Genomic DNA, 24,285 nt, shown 5'->3' on the forward strand with positions numbered 1-24,285 from the left:
TAGAAAAATAAGTGTTTTACAAATTATTGTGGTTTAATGAGTAAGTAAATTTAAAATCACACATAAATAAATATAAAATTGTCAACCACTATAATATATCTAAGCAATATGGGTGAGACAATCACATATTTTGTATATAAAATAGACCCAATTTATCGATAACAAATTATTTTACGTAATATATTTATCGTTCTATATATTTAATTATTTGAATAGTTATTAGGAAAATGTAAAGAAAAAGACTTAGCAAATATATAATCAATTTGATATTGATGGTTGTCGTCTTGGTGAAGAAACGATGTGTTAAATATAGAAATAAAACGTAAAAAACAATTGTTATAATTTTAAAGTGTAAATTTTGAATATTCACTTTTAGTTTAAATATATGATTTCATGAATTTTGGTATCTGCTTTTGTGAATACTACGGTTAGTTTTGAAATAGATTTATTTGTTGTCAGTTGTTAATTAGATGCAAGGTCTACCTCACATAATGATATTACTTAAGAAAATGAGACTCTCTTCATCTTGTGACCAATAAAAGAGTGAAGGTGTCCCAAATCCTTCATAGGAAAGCACTTGCTTAAATACTCTTTAAGACTAACAATGGAGTTGATGTAATTACCAAATTATCAACATAACAGAAACATAACGTAGCTTGAGTTACGAGCTGGTTAATCGCAAAGAACTCGAATCCTTTTTCAACAACCTGACACGAAACTGTTGATTGCGTCGAAGGAAACACACACAAAAACGATTTCTTTGACCGCAAGGAACAATTAATATAAACCTGGTGAGCCCTACAAATTAGGTCAAGATAGAATCTTTTGAGAAACCCTAAAGCTGTTACCTATAATAGATCCAAAATAATAATAAACTCCGCGATCGTTAGGCCCCCAATCTCTGACGTCCATATCATGATCAGACTATCAGAGCTCATAGTAAACCGCGATCAGGGTGTTGGGTAAGCTTCAAAGGCTTGAGGCCCATGTAATCATAAACAAGTCGGTTTATGATTAGAAGGTTCTAGATAATGTTTAGTTAGGATTTGGAGTTATCAAACTCTAATCATAATAGGTTTAGGAGTCATCTAAGTCCTATATATATAGATGTTTGTTGAGTTGTGGCAAATAATCAAGAGAGAACATTGAGAGCTTTGTGTTTAGTTTTTGAGAGAGTTTTCTAAACATCAATAAAGAAGAGTGATTTCTTTAAAAGCTTTTGTTCTTAAGAAACTAGAATTGGTATCAGAGCTTCAAGGTTTTGATCTTGGAATTTTGAAGAAGGAGACGTGAAGATCCTACGTACGTACAGCCGTCGAGACTGAGCCATGGCCGACGACAGACCACCACGCTCGAAGGAGATCTCACTACCGTCTATCCAATGTCCGATGCTCAACGATTCTAACTACACGGTCTGGGCTAAGCGGATGAGAATCATGTTGAAGATATATCATGTATACGATGCAATCGAACCGGGATCGGAAGATATTGACAAGAACAACATCGCGACAGGATTGTTGTTTCAAGCCATGCCGGAGGGTCTTATATTGCAAGTTGGTGATCATGAGACTGCTAAAGCGGTATGGGATGCGATCAAATCACGTCATCAAGGTGCTGATCGAGTCAAGGAAGCAAGACTTCAAACCTTGATGTCGGAATTTGAAAGAATTAGGATGAAGGATACGGATACTATTGATAGCTTCTCGGGGAAGTTATCGGAGATAGCATCAAAATCTTCCTCACTTGGTGTAAAGATTGAGGAAACCAAACTCGTGAAGAAATTCCTTAATAGCTTACCAAGAGGAAGGTTTATTCAAATCATAGCCTCTCTTGAACAAGTTTTAGACTTGAACAAAACTGGTTTTGAAGATATTGTTGGGAGACTAAAAGCATACGAAGAAAGAATACGCGATGAAGAAGCCGGAGGAGAATCTCAAGGGAAGCTTCTCTATGCCAACACATATCAACAAAATTTCAACAATTCAAGAGGGAGGGGCAGAGGAAGAGGATATAGAGGACGTGGTAGAGGTCGGTTTAACTCACAAGAAAGAACAACAAACCAAAACAACCAAGGTCAAGCAAAAGAGAAGAAAGATATCTCAAAGGTGGTTTGTTACCGCTGTGACAAGCCGGGTCACTACGCCTCCTCGTGCCCAGAAAGAGTTCAAAGAACACACGAAGCAAACAAGACAGAGACGGAAGAAGCCGATGCTGCTCTTTACATGCATGAAGTGATCTTTTTGAATGAAGAAAAGGTGATTCCAAGGAATTACGAGATCAAAGATGGGGAAGACAAAGTGTGGTATCTCGACAACGGAGCAAGTAACCACATGACCGGAAACAAGACTTTCTTTTCCGAGCTCAATGAGAAGATTAAGGGAAAAGTGAAGTTTGGAGACGGATCATGTATCGACATCGGAGGAAAAGGATCAATACTTTTTCAAAGCAAAACCGAAGAACAAAGACTTGTTACGGATATCTACTATATCCCCGATTTAAAAAGCAACATTCTTAGTCTCGGGCAAGCAACCGAAGCCGGCTGTGACGTGAGGATGAAGCAAGACTACCTAACACTCCATGATTCAAGCGGAAGACTTCTAGTGAAGGTTACGAGATCGCCAAATAGACTATACAAGGTAAGTCTACGAATTGGAAAGCCTATGTGTTTAAACACAACACTAGAAGACGAGACATGGAGATGGCATGCACGTTTGGGACATGTAAGCTTCAAGACGATGAGAAGCATGTCTCAACAAGAGATGGTTCAAGGATTACCAACGATCAAAGAAGAAAACAGAATTTGTGAATCTTGCCTAGTAGGAAAACAAGTCCGTGGCTCTTTCCCAAAAGCGGCAACGTTTCAAGCAACTAAACCATTGGAGCTTTTACACGCCGATCTTTGCGGTCCCATATCACCACCAACAATTGCTAACAACAAGTATGTGTTTGTTATCATTGATGATTTTTCTAGGTATATGTGGACGATTTTGATGAAAGAGAAAGGAGAAGCTTTCGGAAAATTCAAGGCGTTTAGGCAATTGGTGGAGAAAGAATTTGGAAAAGTAATCATAACTCTAAGGACTGATCGAGGAGGAGAGTTCACGTCAAGAGAGTTTAATGATTTTTGCGAAGAAAACGGGATTAAGAGGCATCTCACGGCGCCATATACACCGCAACAAAACGGTGTAGTGGAGAGAAGGAATAGGACATTAATGGAGATGACTAGGAGCATTCTCAAAGCTAAGAAGGTACCTAATTACCTATGGGGTGAAGCAGTTCATCATTCCACCTATATCATTAATAGGATACCTACAAGAGCTCTTGAGAATATGACTCCATACGAAAGCTTGCGAGAGAAGAAACCAAGCTTAGGTCACTTGAGGGTTTTCGGGTGTGTAGCATACACGAAAATTGAAGCTACTCACTTGAGAAAACTAGATGATCGATCTCAGTCCTTAGTACACCTTGGAATCGAGCCGGGAACCAAGGCATATAGACTCTACAATCCAACAACGAGAAAGGTTGTGGTAAGCCGTGATGTAATCTTTGATGAGAATAAGAGTTGGAGTTGGAATGAAACAGGAGACAAAACTAGTAAGTATCCGGGAATGTTTCATATGAGATGGGGTGAAGCTATAGACGTTGGAGAAGGACCCGTGGTTGTCAACAATAATGATCAAGAAGACCAAGATGAAACCGGAAGTAACGATGATCAAACCGACTATCATGATCAGGATCAAGGCAACAACAACACGGATGAAGACTCTCATAACAACGATGATACGGATCACTCCGAGACACACCAACAAGAACAACAACAACCACAAGTGCAAGAATTGAGAAGATCGAGTCGTCAAACTGCCCTACCTAGACATCTTGAAGATTATGTGCTCCAAGCTGAGATAGAAGTAGAGAGACTTCTACTTTCAATAAATGATGAGCCGAGAAGCTACAAGGAAGCAAAGGGCTTATTAGAGTGGAGAAAAGCAAGCAAGGAAGAGATTGATTCTATCAACAAAAACAAGACATGGTTTTTGGTTGAAAAACCGAGAGAAGCAAAAGTGATTGGTCTCAAGTGGATCTTTAAGATCAAGAAGAATGCGGATGGTACTATCAATAAATACAAGGCCCGTCTTGTAGCTAAAGGATACGTACAAGAATCCGATATTGACTTTGAAGAAGTGTTCGCACCGGTTGCTAGACTTGAAACCATACGATTATTGATTGCATTGGCGGCATCTCATGGATGGGAGATTCATCATTTGGATGTGAAAACCGCATTCTTACATGGAGAATTGAAGGAAGATGTCTATGTTGATCAACCGGAAGGCTTTGAAATAAAAGGAGAAGAACACAAAGTCTACAAGCTTTCTAAGGCACTATACGGATTAAAACAAGCTCCTAGAGCTTGGAACACGAAGTTGGATCAAATCTTGAAGGAGTTGAAGTTCAAGAAATGTTCTAAGGAGAATTCCGTGTACCGCAAGGAAGAAGAAGGTACTCTACTAATTGTTTCGGTTTATGTTGACGATTTGTTTGTGACGGGAGACACTGTCAAGGTTATTTGTGAATTCAAGAAAGATATGTCATCAAAGTTTGAGATGTCGGATCTAGGGAAGCTTACTTATTACCTCGGGATGGAAGTTCGTCAAGGAGAAGAAGGAATTGAAATCAAACAAGAAGCTTATGCGAGAAAGATCTTGTTAGAGGCTGGTATGGAACCTTGCAATCCTACAAAAATTCCTATGATGTTTGGATTACAAGTTTCAAAAGCTCAAGAGGAGCCGGAGATAGATCCTACAAGCTATAGGAGGAACATTGGTTGTTTAAGGTATTTGCTTCACACAAGACCGGATTTAGCTTTTGCGGTGGGAGTTGCTAGCCGTTATATGCAGAGTCCTCGAAAGTCTCATGGAGAGATCATGAAGCAAATTCTCCGATACCTAAAAGGAACAATGGCGTTTGGTTTGAGATTTAGCCGTGAAGGATCAAAGAGTATTGTTGGGTACAGCGACAGCAGCCACAACATTGATCAAGACGACGGAAGAAGCACCACAGGCCACATGTTCTACTTTGGATCATCACCAATAAGTTGGTGTTCGCAAAAACAGGGAACAGTTGCTCTCTCATCATGTGAGGCCGTGTTCATGGCAGCAACAGAGGCGGCACGTCAAGCGATTTGGTTACAAGATATTTTGAGTGAGATCACGGGATGGAAGACCGAGAAGATACTCATCAAGATCGACAACAAATCGGCTATTGCATTAACAAAGAACCCAGTATTTCATGGTAAAAGCAAACACATTCACAAGCGTTACCATTTTATACGGGAGTGTATCGAGAATGAAGTTGTTGATGTGGAACACGTCCCCGGAGAAGAACAAAAGGCGGACATACTAACTAAAGCATTGGCAAGGGTCAAGTTTGGTGAAATGAGAAGCATGATCGTAGTTCAAGACTTAAGCTCAAGCGAGTTGAAGCTTAAGAGGGAGATTGTTGGGTAAGCTTCAAAGGCTTGAGGCCCATGTAATCATAAACAAGTCGGTTTATGATTAGAAGGTTCTAGATAATGTTTAGTTAGGATTTGGAGTTATCAAACTCTAATCATAATAGGTTTAGGAGTCATCTAAGTCCTATATATATAGATGTTTGTTGAGTTGTGGCAAATAATCAAGAGAGAACATTGAGAGCTTTGTGTTTAGTTTTTGAGAGAGTTTTCTAAACATAAATAAAGAAGAGTGATTTCTTTAAAAGCTTTTGTTCTTAAGAAACTAGACAGGGCTATCCGTTGAACAACGAATATCTCTAATCTGTCTCAGTCTATGCAGCTCCGGGGAGTGTCCACCAGAGAATCTGGTCATCGATAAGTGCAGCTACTGGGAGACGATTGAAGTAATCTGTGTAGATTCCCCAAATCTTGACACTAAATCTGTGTTTACATTCGTTGTAGAAGCCGTAAAGACGATTGATTGATGCACTTTCATGGTTCCTCTGAGAAGGAAGAAATTTACAGGGAATTTGATCTTGTAAGCGAGCAGGAGACAAATCACTTTGATGCTTTGCTTGCCACGATTGACGTAATCTCCAAGAAACAAGTAGTTTGAACGAATAGTCTCAAGAGATCCGAGTATTGTCAACAAATGTCAGAAAAGAGATAGAGAAAAACAGATAGAAGCCTACCTCAATTTAAACTATGTGGTGTATAAAGATGAGGACTCGCTCGTTAAAATTTTACAATAAATAACTATTAAACAAATAACTGTGTGGTGTATAAAGATAAGATCACCAATTCTCGGCCAGATAAAGTGGTGGTGACTCAGCATGATTGGAGGGTCTCTCACCAAGGTTCGAGTAACGATATTGGTTCCCCCGATGGACAAATAAACGATAAAATAGTTTAGTCTCCCGGATGTGGTTTCAGAAACTCCACCTGGTCTCCGACGTGGGTCTTTCTCTCTATCTGAGGATAAGGGACGTTAGATCCACGTACGGGCGTCGGTTGGGATTATTTATCTATCACAGAGAATCATGCCTTTGTGTTAGCGAATTGAGGTAATCTTAATTACCTCTTCTTTTGTTGTTGATTTCGACGCGTTAATATCCTTCTCCTATTTCTTCAAAAGAAAAAAAAAAAAGGAATAATTGGGGAACTAGTACGTTTATGAAAGATAATAGGGAAACTAGTACGGGTACTGTTTATAATTGGAACAAACACCCAGTTTGCACTGTAGCGACTTTTGCCCTGACCCATATACCATCCAAATATCATCTATTTACCATCTAATGCCATTACAGTCTTTGTTGAAAAGATTAAAAAAAAAAATTGTTCTCTCTCTTCTTCTCTTCGTCTTCTCCGACGACTCCACAGCCATGAATTGTTCTCTATCTTCTTCTCTTCGTCTTCTTCGTCTCTCTCTTTGTTCCCTTGTTTCTACTCTCCGATGGCTCCATCTTGTCGACAGATCAGCGAAAGATCTCCGTTGGTGAACCAGCAGCGTCAAATCACCTCCTTCTTTGGGAAATATGCTTCCTTTTCTTCTCCATCTCCATCACCTTCACCACCTCTGTCCAATAAGAAAACCCCCAAATCTATCAACCCTAACCCTAATTCTCCGTCTCCGTCTCCGTCACCATCTCGTGCAGCGGAGGCTCTAGTCGGTAAGTTTTGTGTGTGGCTTAGATAGGTTACAGAACAAGTTTGGATTTTTACCTGGTTTTGCTTTGGTTTCTCTGTTTAGGGTTTAAGGGTTCTGCTTAGTCTCTCTGGTAATTACTGATTAAGTGGTTAGATAGGAAATTGGATATGAAAGTTGTGAACTTTATGCTATTCGATGGCAAATGGGTGACTGAGAAGAAGAGCAAGGAAAGAGGATGTTAGACTTTTTGTTAATTGCATTTTACAATTTTGCAGGAACTTAGAGTTGGCTGTGAAGTCAAGTGAAGGTGCAAGGAGGTCTACAAGACTGAGACTTCAGCCTTTGCGAAAGCCAAAGTCAAGCCCGAAGAAGAAGAAACCCGTTAAACTCCATTCAAAGATGCCCAAGAAACCTCCCACTGCTTTCTTCTTTTTCTTGTAGGTACTCTCCCTCATATGAATCCAAATTGTTATCTATATATTTAAGCTTAGCTGGACTTCCTTGCAGTCCTCTCTTAAGGAAAATTTTGTGTGGATTTTGCCATTGGACTTTAGGATGAAATTATTTATGTTGTTATGTGTTCTGGTTACTTTAGAAAACATACAACGAAACACCTGTTGTATATGCATTTTCCTCTTGCCTCATATTGCCTTATCTTTTTGGTTCCAAAGGGAGGATTTCCGGAAACAATATCAAGAGGAGAATCCGGAGGTCAAGTCCATGCGTGAGGTTGTAGAGAATTAGTTTGTGGTATATGAATTTAAAACATGATGGCTAATTGGAGGCAACGGTATACCAGTTTCGCCGGAAGTGGCTAACGGTTTGAAGAATGATGAAGCTTACGGTGTCGTTTTGATGAGAGTGGTGATTTTAGGGAGGCTCCGATGGAAAGCTGGTGCGATTAAGACTGGACGGTATGGATTTTATGCAAGGTGTGATGTGTGGTTGAGATTTAATCCATCTCTTAATGGACAAGTTCCTCCTCTTCTCGCTCCGTCAACTTGTAAAGTTGATGTCTAGTCTTTTTTTTTTTTTCTTCTTTTCTTTTTATTGATGTCTAGTCTTAATTTTGTTTTGTAATGTTTTTTTTTTTTTTAAATCTTTGTGTTTTTAAAAAGTTTGAAAATGGAAATTAGAATTGTAATTTTTTTTTTTGTAATCATGTTAGTGTTGAGTTTCGTCGAGTCTAGTGTAATAAATGATTAAGAGCATAAGCCAAAAATTATAAGTACAAGTATTTCTAATTTACATTCTACTTATGATATTTATTTTATTTTTCAGTTGTTGGATCTGTGGATGTTAATTAATGAAATTTGACTATACAAATATGTTGTCTGTAATAGCGAATATTGGCATATGGTGAGTTCATCGACACAACAGCTCATTGTGTTGGTCTGACATATGGCATCTTCATGCAAATCTCATTTGGTTTGATCATATCGTTTTTTTTCCACAATTACGGAAATATTTTCTTATGATAATAATGATAGACTTAGAATTCGTATTATGCTTTGCAGTTTTCCGATTTAGTGACTTTTCTTGTAAATTTGTTTCGGTTGTTCCGATTCTTCTGAAAATTTGTTACATTTTTAGTAGTTGTGCTTCACAAGTCAATGTTTTTGAATGAAGCGTTCTTTTTAAATAAGTGGATAGTATTTTATTTCTTCGAATCTTTTTTAAGTTATCGTGAGTCATAGTCATCACGTTAAATGGAAAGTGTAAAATCGAAATCATATTTTTAGTCCGATTTTAGAGATGAACGAAGGAGTATGGTTTTGATATCACAACATTCTCTTTTTAAAATGTTCATATAGAATTCTCTGTGTTTTCTAATTTATTTAGCCTTTTAACTTTTCTCTACAATTGATCGGATCTTCTAACAAAAATGGTGTTGCCACCAATTTTGTACAGTACAAACTGATTAATTCTCCAATTTTGAATAGTAAATTAGAGCAGTCGTTCAAGATTTATGACCGATTTAGTGCACACATATCAATATGACGTAGACGCATCCGAAATTAGAAACCTCTAGCTTTATTTCAGATTCAGTTCTCTAATTTTTCTTGGCTATGTTTCTGTTTACGACAAAGCTCTTTTTTTTTTTAGAAGAATGATTTTTAGAGAAAGAGAAGAGAAGAAGAAAGGAAAACAAATGAGGAGAAAGAGGAAGATGTACAGTTTCGAAGGAGAAGAGAGAAGGAAAAGAAATATGCTGCAAAGAGAAGGTAGGGAAAAACTATTCGGACATGGGTTCTCCAGCAAATTAGTTCATATGTGAATGGCTTCTGTACAGATTACATATCGTACATCCAGGTTGATGTACAAATAGTATTCTGTTCACATCTATGGTGGCTGTACAGTCATTCTGCTGTACAGTTGTCCTCTGCTGTACAGTGGTCTACATCTGTACAGGCATTCTGCTGTACAGTTGTCTTCTGCTGTACAGTGGTCTACATCTGTACAGTCATTCTGCTGTACAGTTGTCTTCTGCTGTACAGTCATTCTGCTGTACAGTTGTCTTCTGCTGTACAGTGGTCTACATCTGTACAGTCATTCTGCTGTACAGTTGTTTTATGTACAGTGGTCTACATCTGTACAATGATTTATATCTCTTTATATATTATTTGTACAGTGTTTGTTAATATAAATTTTAAAATTTATAAAACAAAATGCATATCAAATGATAGAGAAAAAAACATAGATTTTTATGTATATAATCAATTTTAGAAAAATAAAATTTACAAACGAGCATTTTAGTTATTAAACTATGAGGGAATGAAATATAATAAAGAAAAAAAAAGAAATTTAAAAAAATAAAATTCTGACCACACTCTCGCACACACTTTTTTTTCAAGAAAAAAAAAATTAAAAAAAAAATTACACTCTCACTGACACTTTCTCTCTCACACTCTATCTCTCACACTCACACTCTCAAACGTCTCACACCATCTCACACACTCTTTCTCTCTCACACTCTTTCTCTCACGAACAATTGTAAATAGTACCCGTACTAGTTTGCCTATTATGTTTCTAAAACGTACTATATTCCCAAGAAACCCAAAAAAAAATATCCTTCTCCCAGGATTAGGGTTTTGCCTCGTGAAGATGCCAGAAGCTAAAATTGCAGATTCAATTGGGGAAGATAGGATTAGTGAGTTGCCTGAAGATTTACTTACAATGATTCTGGTGGCTTGTCCCGACAAAAGACGTCGTGGCCACCATGTTTCTGTTGAGACGATGGCTCTCTATTTGGCTGATGGTACTTACGCTTGAGTGAAAGAGTAATGATGATGATGATGATGAAAGCAAAAAGATGAGGATTCTCTAGAATCTCAAGCATCTGTTTGTGAAACAGAAAAAGAATGACAATGTGAAAAAGTTCACTGTGAAAGTTCCTTCAATATTAGAGTTAGAGTATACTAATTTCTCGTTTGGCAATAATGTAGAAGACACCCGTAGGTGCTTGGTCATTGATATTCCGGCATTAAAGAACTTTATTAGCATCTATATTCGGGAGAATTTTTCTCGATCGAGAATATGCCTTTTCTCAAGTTTGCATATATCAGTTTTGACTCTTACAATAATGAAAAGTTACTACTAAGATTTGTTTCTTCGGTCTCGTCTCTTGAGTTTTTTTTTTTTTTTTAATATAATGAACTGGTAAAGCTATCTTTCACTCTCTTGTTCCTTGTGAGTACATTGCTGCATCTACTAACGTTGTGTTTGTTTCCCCGCAGCTTCTGTGTTGTAGTAGCATCCACTTCTCTCCACTTGTAAAGTTAAGCATTCGTCCACGAGAATCAGATTGGTTGGAACCACTCATAAGTTTGCTTCCTGAAGTCATACCAAATATTACGACAAAAACAAATTTTGATTTTCATATCCTTTTACTCATTTACGTTTGTTAAAGCCTAAATACACATATCAACCAAAAAATAAAGCCAAAAATAATTATGGAAAACATTAGTTTCTGAAAACTTTTAAAATTCTAAAATTGTTAGGAGTTCGTAGGACGATTAAGCACTAGTAAAGCTTTATTGAGAAGCACAAAGACTTTTTCTATCTTTAATGTTCTGTAATTGTGAGATTTGTTTAACCCACTGATCCTTCAAGCTTAATGCTCAAAAGCTGATTAACTTCAGCTCCAAATTCATTAGGCAACTTGGTGAAAACATCTCTGCAGAATCCAGAGATCATTGCTGCTAATGCTCTCTCGTGATCGATTCCTCTCTGCTGGAAATAGAAAATCTGATCATCTCCAATCTTTGAAGTACTTGCTTCGTGCTCTACTCTCGCCGATGGATTCTTTACCTATTATTGTTTATAAGGTCTTAATTAGTGGTTCTTTATCATTAGCTTATAATAAAGATTAAGTGATCATAGGCAATTTACCTGTATGTAAGGATAAGTATTAGCGGCTGCATTGTCACCGATAAGCATTGAGTCGCAAGTGGAAGTATTTTTAGCATTCTCGGCTCTCGATTGAACCTGAACAAGACCGCGGTAACAGTTTCTTGACCGCCCAGCTGAAATTCCTTTTGAAATGATTCTACTTTTCGTATTCTTTCCTTTGTGAATCATCTTGGTCCCTGTATCAGCTTGCTGATAGTTATTAGTCAATGCAACAGAGTAAAACTCGCCAACGGAATCATCGCCTTCTAAAACCACGCTCGGGTACTTCCAAGTTATCGCCGACCCCTTCTCAACCTGAGTCCATGATATCTTGGAACGATCCCCAGCGCAAAGACCGCGCTTTGTGACAAAGTTGTAAATCCCGCCTTTACCTTGTTCATCCCCTGCATACCAATTCTGCACCGTCGAGTACTTAATCTCTGCTCCTTCCGCGCAATAGAGCTCAACCACCGCAGCGTGAAGCTGATTCTTGTCATGAGATATAGCAGTGCATCCTTCTGAATACTCAACATAACTCCCTTCCTCAGCAACAATCAAAGTCCTTTCAAATTGACCAGTACTCTTAATCGCGTTCATCCGGAAATAACTCGAAACAGGCATCAGACATCTCGTGTTTTTTGGTACATAACAGAAGGATCCATCGCTGAAAACCGCGGAATTCAAAGCCGCGTAGTAATTATCATCACTAGGCACAACTCTTCCTAAAAACTTCTTGATCAAAGCCGGATACTTCCTAATAGCTTCGGATATCGAACAAAAGATCACACCTGACTTCTCTAGAGGCTCCTTATTAGTGATAGCTATAGATTCACTATTGAAAACCGCATCAACCGCAACCTTAGGAGAACATTTCTTCTTTGTTATAGGAACATCTAATCTATCAAATATCTCAAGAACCTTAGGATTATCCAAAGTTGGTTTCTTTTTAGGAACAGAGTAATAACACATATCTTGGAGATTAAGCAAAGGATACCTATTATCTGACCATTTAGGTTCTTCTAATTTCAGAAACTTAGCATAAGCTTTGAGCCTAAACTCAAGAATCCAAGTTGGTTCCTTTTTCAATTTCGATATCAAGCGAATCGTTTCTTCAGATAAACCGTTAGGGATTGTGAGCGAATCGATATGTTCAGTGAATCCGTATTTCTTAACGTAATCTTGATTCTTGAAATACTGTTGAAGTTTATCAGAGGATTCAGTTCCATCTTTGGCTCTGACTTTGAAAACCCTAGTCCGATTTAGGGTTTTGGGGGATGGGAATTTCAAGGATTCGAGTTTTGGATGAAACTCTTTTGGTGCTTTGGAAGAATCGGAAGTGGTTTGTGGAGAAAATCTAGAGATACCGTTTGCGAAAAGAGATGCCATTGTTGAAGCTTTTTTTTTTTTTTTTTTTTAATAAATGTTTATTGAATTTGTTTTTCCTTTTACAAGTGGAAAAAATGATAGCTGCGTGTCTACCAAGCAAAGGAATTTTTTTTACTTGGATTTTAACTTTTATCTCAAGGGAACTACTGAATAAAAAAAAGTAAAGTTGCCATTTGCTTAGTGGCTTTATGGAAATGCCATTTTTTTTGGCTCACGTAAAATCATTTTTTTTATCCTTGCAACCAAACGAATATTATATTTATTGAACTAGTGATTTATAAAAGTACTTTACAATTCACAAAGCATTTAAATAAATATAATATTTGTTTTTGGTGAAGTTTCACGGCGGAAGAAACAGAAGAGAGAATATAAATGTTTCGGAGATTAAAAAAAAAAAAAACTGTTTGTTAACAAATAACAATGGAAAAATGGGTAAAAAAACCTTCACCTTTTCTAAAAACATGTAAAAAACACTCAACTTTTTTTGTGGGATTTTAAACCCTCACCTTTTCATAAGTGGTAAAATAAAACCTAATATTAGTAAACTCAACTTAATTTTCTTTTATCGTTTTTTTTTTTTTTTTTTTTTTACATCTTTGGATCGACAAGACCCGATCCATAGTCAATCCCTACTATGCGGAGTAACGCGATTTAGTGGAGTCGAACTCCGGTGGAGAAGGCGGAGTCAAGTGGACTTAACCACTTGACTAAAGGCACATCCCCAATTTTCTTTTATCGTTATTTAAAACATTAAGAAACAAAAAAAAATTAATATATGATTTTCTTTTCCAAATTCGTTTGCAATTTGTTTTTCTAAATTTAAGGTTTTTGCGCTATAAAAATTTATTCACAATTTAGTTGGGATTACACAAATAACTTTTGTTACTATTAGACAAATAGCACATTTGATTTTTTTTTTTCAAATTTTCAGTTTTTGGATAAAATATAGTTAAATAACGATTAACTAAATGTAATTTATATTATAGTCATACCACATCACTAGAGTTGCCAAAAGAGCAATGGTTGCAGTCTCAACTCGCAACCGGTGTGGCCCGAGTCCAACAGCTATGCCGCCAGCTTAGAGCATCATCTCCACCTCTTTCTTCGTGAAGTTTGCTTCAATTTCATAGTTGACCGTTAGATTGTAACACACTTATTATATATTTGAGACAAGTCATCAACAAGAGCCATTAGCTACTGTCCATTTTGTGTCTACTCGAGCACTAATCCCAAAAGTGTAGCAAATCAGTAGACGTTTTAAGAGAGAGCCACATCAGAAATTTATTGAATAAGGATTTCTTACCGCCTTCTGATCCAACGATTAATAGTCCGCTGGATTCTTTTGCTGAGGAGTTAACTGCATTGAGAAGAGGTGTAGCTTCAGCTGTGGCAACCAAACATAACTTTGACTTGAAAATCTAGGAAACCCCAAAAAGTGTCAAGGCAAGTTTAGAAGAATAAGAATTCAGGAATTCTATAAACCAAGGATCTTAGAGTGTACTTAGAGAGATGTGTAAACATACATGATCCAAGAGGGTAACAAATTTGATAGGAGGGTTCAGTACTATTTGATGAAGTCTTTGGCCTGTGACAGTAAAAGATAAGGTAAATAGTTTGTGATCATAAATGCCAAGGAAAAAGAAGAGCAAGATTAACCAACCAATTGTTTTCTTTTACTAATGCTACTTACATTGCGTAGCCACGGCAAAACTAACACGTTCTAATCTGTCAACCCGGTTTTCAGAGATTATGGATGATCTTTCCGTTAAAAGTGGTGTGACACTGCTCGCTCCGAGCTCCTAAGATGAGCATATACACATATTTAGTGGCACGATATTCACAGGTGACTTAGACAGGACATACTAGAAGTAAATACTTACTGTACATTTCTCAATTAGCCAGTCTGCTCGACCACCCTTCAAAGTGCATGAAACACACATTCTTAAAGATATCATGACTCGAGCTGAGAATAAATAATCTGGCAATATTTTAATATTAAGAGCATGAATAACGGCAGGTCCAACACCATGTCTAAGGTCCAAAAGATCCATCCAAAATGAAATAAAAAACAATGGATCTGGTCCAATTTTGGAACTTTTGACAAGCTTTGGATCTGCCTACGTGTTTCATTGTGGTTGGTTGAAAAAATTCTATTACACCCAAAAAAAAATTTCCTCGTTTTCTTTTCACGATTTTCTTCTCTCTTCTCTCTCTCTCTCTTTCTCTCTTTCTCTCTTTGATCGGCGATTTCACCAAGGAGAGACTGAAATCCGTTGATTTGAGATCCGAAATGAGTCTCAAATGGTGTTGTCTGAGTGTTCGTTTTGCTGTTGTCTTCATCTCCACCAACTCCGGTTCAAATCGGAGAGTTTGGTTTCTACTGTCGGAGAGTGGTTCACCAAATTGTGAGATTTGTGTTCAAAGAAGCTCCAATATCTTTCAAATGGTATGAATCTATCTGATTTAATGTGTAGTTCGTGATAAAATCATCTATTTTGTGCAAATCGAAATTAGGGTTCTTTGAGTTTTAAAAATTAGGGTTTTTTAATTTTAGCGTGACCTTGCAGATTGTGTCCTTGTTAGCGTCTCTTTCTAAAAAAGTCCATGTTCTTTCGATCTAAATGGGATTAATTGGATTGTGTCCTTGTTAGTGTTTAGTCTCTCTTAGGTTTTTGATGTTCTGTAACAGGAAGCATTCTCTTTGGTTAAATTTTTTGTCTTATATATCTTCTTAGTTTCTTCTCTTTCAGCTGAAACTAGTTCTTGAAGTATCTTGTTTTATATTCCTTCAAATTTGTGACCGTTGGGAAAATCTTGAGGATTGTATTTGTAAAGATCACTGCTTTGGTCTTTCTTTGTTTCAAGCTCCTAAAAAGTGTATTCCTTTATTTGATATGGTGTAATGGTAACAGATGGTCAGGAAGGAAGATGTGGATTTCTATTGTGGCTTTCAAGGAAAGAGTTTCAGAGTTTATGCATGAAATATAATTTGCCTGCCACCCAATAGATCAAGTTCCGATATTGCTGAATCATTGGCTTCTTTTTCCGAGGTATTTTTATTTTGTTGTTGTATGATTGGATTAGTTCGTAATAATAATTCTTGTGGTTAATCAAGATTTGTGTTCTTGTGCTGTTTTGTGTTTACCATGTTTGAAGGTCTCTGGCATGTGATCAGCAGAGGATGAGTGATTCTTTTCTATATGTATTGCTGCATTCTTTCTTGCTCATCAAAGACTTTAGAATCACAGAAGCTGATGTTTATGTTCTGCTATTTGTTTTTCAGTGTCCATCAAATTTAATGACTACTTTGTGTTTATGATATCTTTGATCAATGCTCTCAAGTTTTAGATTAGGTTAGACTTTAATTTTAATACTGCTAAGTGTGTGTTCTCTAATGCTTCTTTCACATCTCTGTCATAAATGCTTGTGTGTGATCAATGCTGAAGTAGTATTGGTGTGGTTTAAGTTTTGACGCATGAATATGGTTCTTAGATGTGATCAATGCTTAGGGTTTCATTGATTGTTAACCACTTAACTTAACTTCCCTATCTTTATTTCTTTATCTGATTCAATATAAACAACCACCACAACCAAGATTTATTTATTCTTTCTATCTCTTTCTATCTCTTTCTATCTCTTTCTTCTGTCTTTCTTCTTTCTTTATTCTTTGTGTAATGGATTCTTCCAATCCATTTACTCAATCTTCTGGGTTCTTGGACCTGCTCAATAGTCAACCATGGACTGAGAATGAACCAAGCCAAGTCCCAATCCAAAATGATCAATGGTCAAAGAGCATTCAAGCTGAAGACACACCTGAGGGAAAAAAAGGAAAACGTAACAATTGGTCAGCAAAGGAAGATGTTGTGCTCATATCAGCCTGGTTGAACACAAGCAAAGACCCTGTGGTGGCCAATGAGGAAAGGAAGATGACCTTCTGGTCAAGAATAGCAACCTACTTTGCTGCTTCTTCTGCGCTTGTTGGGATGCCAAAGAGAGAGCCTGACCATTGCAAGCAAAGGTGGAGGAAGATCAATGATCAGGTCTGCAAGTTTGTTGGTTCCTTAGCAGCTGCAACAAGTCAGAAGTCAAGCGGACAAAATGAAAATGATGTAATGAAGCTTGCTCACCAAATCTACTCAAAGGATTATGGTGTCAAGTTCACACTTGACCATTGTTGGAGAGAGCTTCGCCATGATCAGAAGTGGTGTGTTGCTTCTTCACCTGTAGAGAGTGACAAGTCAAAAAGAAGAAAGGTAGGGGATAGAGCTGAAGCTGCTGGTCACTCATCAAGCTCACAGGCAGCTAGCCATGGAGATGAAGCCATGGCTCGTCCACCAGGTGTTAAGGCGGCAAAGGCCAAAGCTAAAAAGACTAACAAAGGCGTTGAAGAAGGACCAGATCTAGATGCTCTATTAAGGATTCAGAGCATTTGGGAGATTAGGAAACAAGACCATGAACTGAAGAAAGAGGACTATGAACTGAAGAAGAAACAGAGCAAGCTCAAAATGTTGGAGAATCTCCTTGGAAAAATAGAGCCACTTAGTGAAATTGAAATGGCTTTGAAGGACAAGCTTATCACTGACATGTTGTCATAAACTTGAATGTTGTCCTTTGTTTTCTGAATCAGTTTTTTTTCCAGAGGTTAGTGTTTATGTTATGTTTGTGATCAAGTAATGCTAATGTTATGGATGTGTTTTATTGCTTGTGTTTGTTGACTTGTTATGGATATCATTCAGGTATCAACTTGAGAATAAAAGATTGCCTCTTGTTTCTCTCATGTTCTTGCACCGAGAGGTTTCATTGTTCATTTTTGATATGATATCACTCATTTCTTCTACTTGTTTTTTTTCTCTTTTGCAGACTCTTATCGAATGGACTCAGAGAAAGAGTCATTTTAAGAGTTGATGGAGGCTTAAAGAGTGGTGTTGATGTTCTAATGGCTGCAGCTATGGGTGCTGATGAATACGGATTTGGTTACTTGGCAATGATTGCTACTGGTTGTGTTATGGCTCGTATTTGCCACACTAATAATTGTCCAGTGGGTGTAGCAAGTCAGGTAGACTCATCCTGTAAAATTTCCTTGCCTTCTTGTTCATATTCTCTTGAGTTTTGCTAACGTTTGTTTAAACTCTTGAGTTTTGCTAACGTTTGTTTAAACTCTTTAACGTTTGTTTAAACACCTGCCACTGGATACCCCGAGGAAGAATCACCTTCTGATCTTCTTGTGCGATAAAATCAACTCCAGTTTTGTCAATGCTTTGTATACAACCTTCTACCAGACCCCCTTTGCCATTAAAGAGTTCTACCCTTGCATAGAAAAAGGGTGCAAGTAATTACTTACATCTACTATACATTTTTGCAACAGTTTTTGGGGTCCCCAATCGGGTCGGATATTTTTCAATTTTGACCCGGAATTTTGTCCAATCGGATCATTCCTTATTAGATATTTTGACCCGAATTATTTTCAATCGGATCTTGACTAAGTATATTACACAATAAATGCAAATCCTATCGTATCCTTAATTTTAGTATCTAATTAAAAGCATATTCTCTCAACATATTCTATCAAATCAAGATTTCCTAAACAAAATTATCTACAATCTTCCATCATATTAAATAGAATATATATTGTTATTTCACGAAATTGTAATCCTCCCTTAAATTTCTTTCACATTCATTGTTAGTTTCCCGTATCTTTGATATTCTACTTCTCCCCCAAGATTTTTCTCAACTCGATTTGACCTTAACCCTAGACATCTAAGTTCTCTATAAATATTTCCAGTGTTCAAGAAAGCGCTAGGCGCTAAGCGGGCGGTGACCCAGTGCCTAGCGTCTAGAACGCTTAATCGGGGCCTAGGCGATTTTTTAGGCGGTTTAGACGTTTATAACATAAAACATTATAAATATGATATTACGGATACAATCTCGCTCTTTTTCATTTGAATGTGGTTATTCTTATCTTTCTTAATATCTCATGCGTAAATATTATATCAATACTTGGATACCTACTTTACATAATAAATTTGTAATCAGCAACACTGATAATATTTACGTCAAACAAAGCCAAATGAAGAAAACTATTAATATAACATTCATGAGAACATAAACCAAAACGAAAATCACTATATTTGAAACATGTTACTATATTTCGTCTGATTCTTATAATTGTCACATGCCCTTAAATTGCAGCATCATTACTTGAGTCTAATTACCAAACGAAGAGTCTAACTATATTCTCTGCAATTGCAGTGTATTTAAAAACTAAACAAGTTATTAGGAACCACTTAGCAAAAGATAAAAAAACAAGAGATCACCCAAATTCTATCATCATATCAATAGAAAAAGATCACAAAACACGACTAAACTATTCAAAATACAATCCCAGAAACATGAATTTCTATTTACTCAAATAGACTAAAATACCTTTGTTGGGGTGTCTTTAAGAATTGAATCGAAGTTGGCAGTGTTCAATTCAACAGCTTTGTCGTTTTTTATTGGCGATTACAAAGTCGATCGGCGAATCAACCGCGAGCTCGGGGAAGAAGACGCAGGCGATTACAAGGCTGGTGAATAAAAGCATATGTTCAAAAGACATCAAATCGAATCAAAGCGCCATGTTGAAGACGAACCCTTCTCTGAGATTTCAAAGCTTTTCTTCCTTTTTTTCTCAATAGAGAGAGAAGACGAAAGGATCTACTCAAAGCTTCCGGAAAGAGTAAACAAAAAGAAAGGAAAACAATCGGCTGCTAAATGAAAAAAAAAAGAAATAACAGAGAAAGAATAAAAAAGAAAAAAGGAAATCTTTGAATTCGAAGATGTTAGTGACGGAAGATGATGCTCGCTTCTTCGTTTAGAATCGTGCGAAAAAATTAAAGCTATCGGTGGTTGTCCAAGAAAAAGCGACAATCGACGACGACGGAGAGAGGATGAGTGGTTTGCTGCGAGCTCTGAGATTTGTCGTGGAGGAGTGCTCAGGCAGGAGTAAGGAGAACATCAATTCTTCAAAGCCCAACAATATCAATTCTTCAAAGCCCATAAAAACAGCCCATTATTAGTCAGATCAAATAAAATTAACAAAATTTATAATTTTTAGTTATAACAAAAAAATAGAAGGTGTACCCAAAATCAAACATAAGTTTATACCAAAAAACGTAAAAAATTAATACAATAATATCATAAGTTTATAATAATAAATAAATAAATATTTATTTATTTATTTATCCTGCGGTATACCGCGGGTCAAATACAATTATTTCTTATTTTAAGATACAATTATAAATTGTTTTTACGGATTGGTCCAAAAACACACACTAATTAAAAAATTATTTATTCTTTTAAATTGACTCGAACTATATGTCTTTTAAATAAAAGTAATACAAAAAATAACAGAATAATGTTTAATTTCAGATCACGGATTATATGGTGGTACGGATTTGGGTCGATATTAATACGGGACTATATACCACGGGTTAAATCCTAGAATTAACAAATCAAAATATAATTATACAATTTTAAACATTAAACAAAATGAATACAACTTAAAATTTTAATTTTGTAGATAAAACGCATGTGACCCGCGGTGTATAATAAAAAATATTATACACATCAGGTTATAAAAAATAAAATAAAAACAAATAATTAACCCGCGGTGTACCGCGGGTAATATCCTAGTTCATTACTCAAAAGCTTCGAATATTTGTTTCCCTTTGGAAGATTTTTTTGGTTCGGTTCTTATCGTTTCGGTTTACTCTAGATATTGGTTTGATCCGGTTCAATTTCCAAATAAATTCCGGTTAATTTCCACGCAATTCAAGGGATTTTGCCATTTCAAAAATAAAGAGAAACGGTCATAAAGCTAGCAAAAATTCAAAATTAGAAAATACGCAGCTCACGAGGATATCAACAAATCGTGGTTTTAACAACAACCCAATTACATCATTACACGTGTATTATACGTGCCGATTCGGATATAAATACAGCATCAAACACCATCCTAAAAACCTAGAAATCGAAAAAATCAGAGCGTCTTCATAAACGCCCTTCTTCGTCTTCGTCTTCGTCTTCGTCTTCGTCTTCTTCCCTGCAAATCTAGTTTCTTTCTTCCGCGAAACGAAAATGAGAGAGTGCATTTCGATCCACATTGGTCAGGCCGGTATCCAGGTCGGAAACGCTTGCTGGGAGCTTTACTGTCTTGAACATGGCATTCAGGTTCGTCTCTTCCTCTCTCTATCTAGATCTCTGTTTTTCTCCTATATTTTTCGTTGTTTATAGATCAGATCTGAGATATTTTAGCGCTGCATTGACCTTGTTCTTCGGATTGCTGATGAATTTTTATATGGTTGATGTTAGATCTGTGGTTGATTTCGGTTTATTGTTGAATTCCTTTGGTTGATTCGAGATCCGTTCGTTGAACAATAATCCGTGTAGATTTGTTTAGAAGATGAAAATCGATCTATTTCCCATATTCTTAAGCTTAATCGCTGCTTCTATATGCTTAGATCTTTGGATCCTATTCGTTTTGTATTGATGTGTTATTTTGGATCTGGAATGGTACAGCCTGATGGTCAGATGCCCAGTGACAAGACTGTTGGCGGAGGTGACGATGCTTTCAACACCTTCTTCAGTGAAACCGGTGCAGGGAAGCACGTCCCACGTGCTGTCTTTGTTGATCTTGAGCCAACTGTGATCGATGAGGTTAGGACTGGTACATACCGTCAGCTTTTCCACCCTGAGCAACTCATCAGCGGTAAAGAAGATGCAGCTAACAACTTCGCCCGTGGACATTACACCAGTAAGTTACTCCTTCCCTTGTTCCATCATCAACCACTTTTTACTGTTTATTGACTGAGTTGGTTTTGAAATTTTATCTCAGTTGGGAAAGAGATTGTTGATCTGTGCTTGGACCGTATCAGAAAGCTCGCTGATAACTGTACTGGTCTCCAAGGATTCCTTGTCTTCAACGCTGTTGGTGGAGGGACTGGATCTGGTCTTGGATCTCTCCTCCTTGAGAGACTTTCTGTTGACTATGGCAAAAAGTCCAAGTTGGGTTTCACTGTTTACCCATCTCCACAGGTCTCTACCTCCGTTGTTGAGCCATACAACAGTGTCCTCTCCACTCACTCTCTCTTGGAACACACTGATGTCTCCATCCTCCTCGATAACGAAGCTATCTATGACATCTGCAGACGCTCCCTAAGCATTGAGCGACCAACCTACACCAACCTCAACCGTCTTGTCTCTCAGGTATAGTAGCCAGCCTCAATGTTACATTAGCCTTGTTGTTGTTTCATTTTCTTGGCTCATCTAATGTTTCCTTCTCTCTTTATTTGGTTTCAGGTGATCTCATCCTTGACTGCTTCTCTTAGGTTTGATGGTGCCTTGAACGTGGATGTCACTGAGTTCCAAACCAACTTGGTCCCATACCCAAGAATCCACTTCATGCTTTCGTCCTACGCACCAGTCATCTCTGCAGAGAAGGCCTTCCATGAGCAACTCTCAGTTGCTGAGATCACAAACAGTGCTTTTGAGCCAGCTTCCATGATGGCTAAGTGTGACCCACGTCATGGCAAGTACATGGCTTGCTGTTTGATGTACCGTGGTGATGTTGTCCCCAAGGATGTGAACGCAGCTGTTGGCACAATCAAGACCAAGCGCACTATTCAGTTTGTTGACTGGTGTCCCACTGGGTTCAAGTGTGGTATCAACTATCAGCCACCAACTGTTGTTCCAGGAGGTGATCTTGCTAAAGTCCAGAGAGCTGTTTGTATGATCTCAAATTCCACCAGTGTTGCTGAGGTGTTCTCCCGTATTGATCACAAGTTTGATCTTATGTACGCCAAACGTGCTTTCGTTCACTGGTATGTGGGTGAGGGTATGGAAGAAGGAGAATTCTCAGAGGCTCGTGAGGATCTTGCAGCATTGGAGAAGGATTATGAAGAGGTTGGTGCTGAAGGTGGTGACGATGAGGATGATGAAGGAGAGGAGTACTAAGAAGGGTGTGGGTTTTATGTGGGCTTTCTATTATATTATCTCGTATTTGTGTGAGTGGGCTCGAAACTCTTACGAGTCTTTGTTGTTTTCCAAAAACCATATTTCTATCTATTGCTTGTGGCGGTAGCCATTTGTTTTATATTATCTAGTTTTATATTATGTGCTTCTTCTGGTCATATCTCTTATCTACAAGAACTGAATTTAACCTTAAGCTGAGTTTTGGCTTATATTGAATACAGTTTCTATTTTGGTTTGAATCGATTGTCCAAAATCTATCATTAATTATTTTGTCAGGTAAAAAAAATTATTTCGAGTGGTGAAAGATTGAAACTTTTCGAAACATTAATAGTAAATTGCAAGAATAGAGAAGCAACGATTCTTTTTACAACCGTAAGGAAAATAAATGGGAAAAATATCATTTAAATCATTAGTTTGCCATTTTCGTTGGTTTAAAGCATGAACTGTGGAGCTGGTGATTTAAATTCTTATTTTATGTAGATCTTATGATTTAAATCTTCAATTCTATGTTGACCTTCAGTTTAATCACGAATTCTCGTTGACTAAGCCAATTGAGGCACATTGTTAACTGGCTAAACGGAGCAATCGAACGAAGAGAAAGATGGAAACCATGTTGGTGTAGAAGAAAAATTATGTGATGGCTTCGAAGTGCCAGTTATGCGATGACATCGTCTTATTAATCCGTTTAGCCAGTTACCGATGTGCCTCAATTGGCTTTGTTAAAGAGAATTCATGATAAAAATAAAAATTAACATAAAATTAAGGATTTAAATCACCAGATTTAGAATTCATGATTTAAACCAACGAAAATGGTAAAGTGATGATTTAAATGACATTTTTCCCCAAAATAAATAAAAGGAAAGACTGTAAATAAAAATGGGAAAAATTCATTAAAATCCTCAACTTATTGAAAACGTTAATTTAAATCATCAACTTTCGACGAAACGAAATAAATATCAAATTTATGTTGACTTTCCAAATAAATACTAAACTTTCTTTGACCTGGCCATATTAAGCATGACCTTAAGTGAGTTAACAGACCATGTTAATGGGGTTAATTTTCTGTTAACAGATCCGTAAATTAAAAACGACAGTATTCCCTCTAACAATAAAAAGACACAACCGAGAAAAAATAACCGTCAATAATTCAACGGAAAATTATGACACAACCGAGAATATTGCGATAAAATGACACAAACGAAAAAAGTAACCGCCAATATTTTATCGGAAAGTTGCGATAAAAGACACAATCGAAAAATAACCGTCAACAAAAAAAATAACCTCAATATTTTAACCAAGAGTTGCGATAAAAAAACACAACCGAAAAAATAACCTCCAATATTTAAACGAAAAGTTGCGATAA

The 24,285-nt window shown here is 37.0% G+C and overlaps 5 protein-coding genes across 9 annotated transcripts; 3 read left to right on the forward strand and 2 right to left on the reverse strand.

Moving 5' to 3' along the window:
* Window positions 1-7,108: 7,108 nt before the first annotated feature.
* Window positions 7,109-8,092, forward strand: LOC9299669 (high mobility group B protein 14; the record flags this gene model as incomplete). Its single annotated transcript, XM_021032208.1, has 3 exons — window positions 7,109-7,158; window positions 7,412-7,573; window positions 7,808-8,092. Coding segments are annotated over 3 exons (285 nt in total), but the record flags the coding sequence as incomplete, so codon positions are not given.
* A 3,072-nt stretch (window positions 8,093-11,164) lies between these two features.
* On the reverse strand, window positions 11,165-12,914 carry LOC9299670 (UPF0051 protein ABCI8, chloroplastic). Its single transcript, XM_021015463.1, has 2 exons — window positions 11,529-12,914; window positions 11,165-11,447 (listed from the first exon to the last, which is right to left on the reverse strand). Exons 1-2 carry the CDS (start codon window positions 12,912-12,914, stop codon window positions 11,229-11,231), a joined length of 1,605 nt encoding a protein of 534 aa, XP_020871122.1. The 3' UTR covers window positions 11,165-11,228.
* A 946-nt stretch (window positions 12,915-13,860) lies between these two features.
* On the reverse strand, window positions 13,861-14,905 carry LOC9301446 (ribosomal RNA small subunit methyltransferase E). Its single transcript, XM_021015843.1, has 4 exons — window positions 14,795-14,905; window positions 14,605-14,713; window positions 14,438-14,499; window positions 13,861-14,298 (listed from the first exon to the last, which is right to left on the reverse strand). The coding sequence occupies exons 1-4, from the start codon at window positions 14,867-14,869 to the stop codon at window positions 14,236-14,238; spliced, it is 309 nt and encodes a 102-aa protein (XP_020871502.1). The 5' UTR covers window positions 14,870-14,905; the 3' UTR covers window positions 13,861-14,235.
* A 170-nt stretch (window positions 14,906-15,075) lies between these two features.
* On the forward strand, window positions 15,076-18,168 carry LOC9301447 (glutathione S-transferase T3). 4 transcript variants are annotated; one of them, XM_021015842.1, is made up of 5 exons: window positions 15,076-15,360; window positions 15,827-15,964; window positions 16,071-16,116; window positions 16,198-17,555; window positions 17,775-18,168. In XM_021015842.1, the coding sequence occupies exon 4, from the start codon at window positions 16,589-16,591 to the stop codon at window positions 17,507-17,509; it is 921 nt and encodes a 306-aa protein (XP_020871501.1). In that variant the 5' UTR covers window positions 15,076-15,360; window positions 15,827-15,964; window positions 16,071-16,116; window positions 16,198-16,588; the 3' UTR covers window positions 17,510-17,555; window positions 17,775-18,168. The 4 variants fall into 4 exon arrangements, 2 of the variants coding, with proteins under 2 accessions (XP_020871501.1, XP_020871500.1); XM_021015841.1 differs by lacking the exon at window positions 17,775-18,168 and having other exon boundaries at window positions 16,198-17,688; XR_002329956.1 differs by lacking the exons at window positions 16,071-16,116; window positions 16,198-17,555 and having other exon boundaries at window positions 15,094-15,360.
* Window positions 18,169-20,925: 2,757 nt separating this feature from the next.
* Window positions 20,926-23,131, forward strand: LOC9299671 (tubulin alpha-2 chain). Of its 2 annotated transcripts, XM_021028350.1 has the most exons (5): window positions 20,926-21,122; window positions 21,471-21,705; window positions 21,787-22,157; window positions 22,251-22,709; window positions 22,795-23,131. In XM_021028350.1, the coding sequence occupies exons 1-5, from the start codon at window positions 21,030-21,032 to the stop codon at window positions 23,029-23,031; spliced, it is 1,395 nt and encodes a 464-aa protein (XP_020884009.1). In that variant the 5' UTR covers window positions 20,926-21,029; the 3' UTR covers window positions 23,032-23,131. The 2 variants fall into 2 exon arrangements, with proteins under 2 accessions (XP_020884009.1, XP_020884005.1); XM_021028346.1 differs by having other exon boundaries at window positions 22,251-23,131.
* Window positions 23,132-24,285: the final 1,154 nt, after the last annotated feature.

Source organism: Arabidopsis lyrata, assembly GCF_000004255.2.
Source record: "Arabidopsis lyrata subsp. lyrata unplaced genomic scaffold ARALYscaffold_8, whole genome shotgun sequence".
NCBI classification, from domain to species: Eukaryota; Viridiplantae; Streptophyta; class Magnoliopsida; order Brassicales; family Brassicaceae; genus Arabidopsis; species Arabidopsis lyrata.

What these genes read in the sequence shown, in the direction of transcription:
- LOC9299670 (XM_021015463.1), bottom strand. Translation starts at nt 12,914, where the DNA reads ATGGCATCTCTTTTCGCAAACGGTATCTCTAGATTTTCTCCACAAACC. An exon ending in ATACTTATCCTTACATACAG is followed by an intron (nt 11,448 to 11,528) that starts GTAAATTGCCTA and finishes AAACAATAATAG; the next exon opens with GTAAAGAATCCATCGGCGAG.
- LOC9301446 (XM_021015843.1), bottom strand. Translation starts at nt 14,869, where the DNA reads ATGATATCTTTAAGAATGTGTGTTTCATGCACTTTGAAGGGTGGTCGA. An exon ending in GGCTAATTGAGAAATGTACA is followed by an intron (nt 14,714 to 14,794) that starts GTAAGTATTTAC and finishes TGCTCATCTTAG; the next exon opens with GAGCTCGGAGCGAGCAGTGT. An exon ending in TTGTTACCCTCTTGGATCAT is followed by an intron (nt 14,299 to 14,437) that starts GTATGTTTACAC and finishes TGGTTGCCACAG; the next exon opens with CTGAAGCTACACCTCTTCTC.
- LOC9301447 (XM_021015842.1), top strand. Translation starts at nt 16,589, where the DNA reads ATGGATTCTTCCAATCCATTTACTCAATCTTCTGGGTTCTTGGACCTG.
- LOC9299671 (XM_021028350.1), top strand. Translation starts at nt 21,030, where the DNA reads ATGAGAGAGTGCATTTCGATCCACATTGGTCAGGCCGGTATCCAGGTC. An exon ending in TCAACCGTCTTGTCTCTCAG is followed by an intron (nt 22,158 to 22,250) that starts GTATAGTAGCCA and finishes ATTTGGTTTCAG; the next exon opens with GTGATCTCATCCTTGACTGC. An exon ending in ATTCCACCAGTGTTGCTGAG is followed by an intron (nt 22,710 to 22,794) that starts GTGTTCTCCCGT and finishes AGGGTATGGAAG; the next exon opens with AAGGAGAATTCTCAGAGGCT.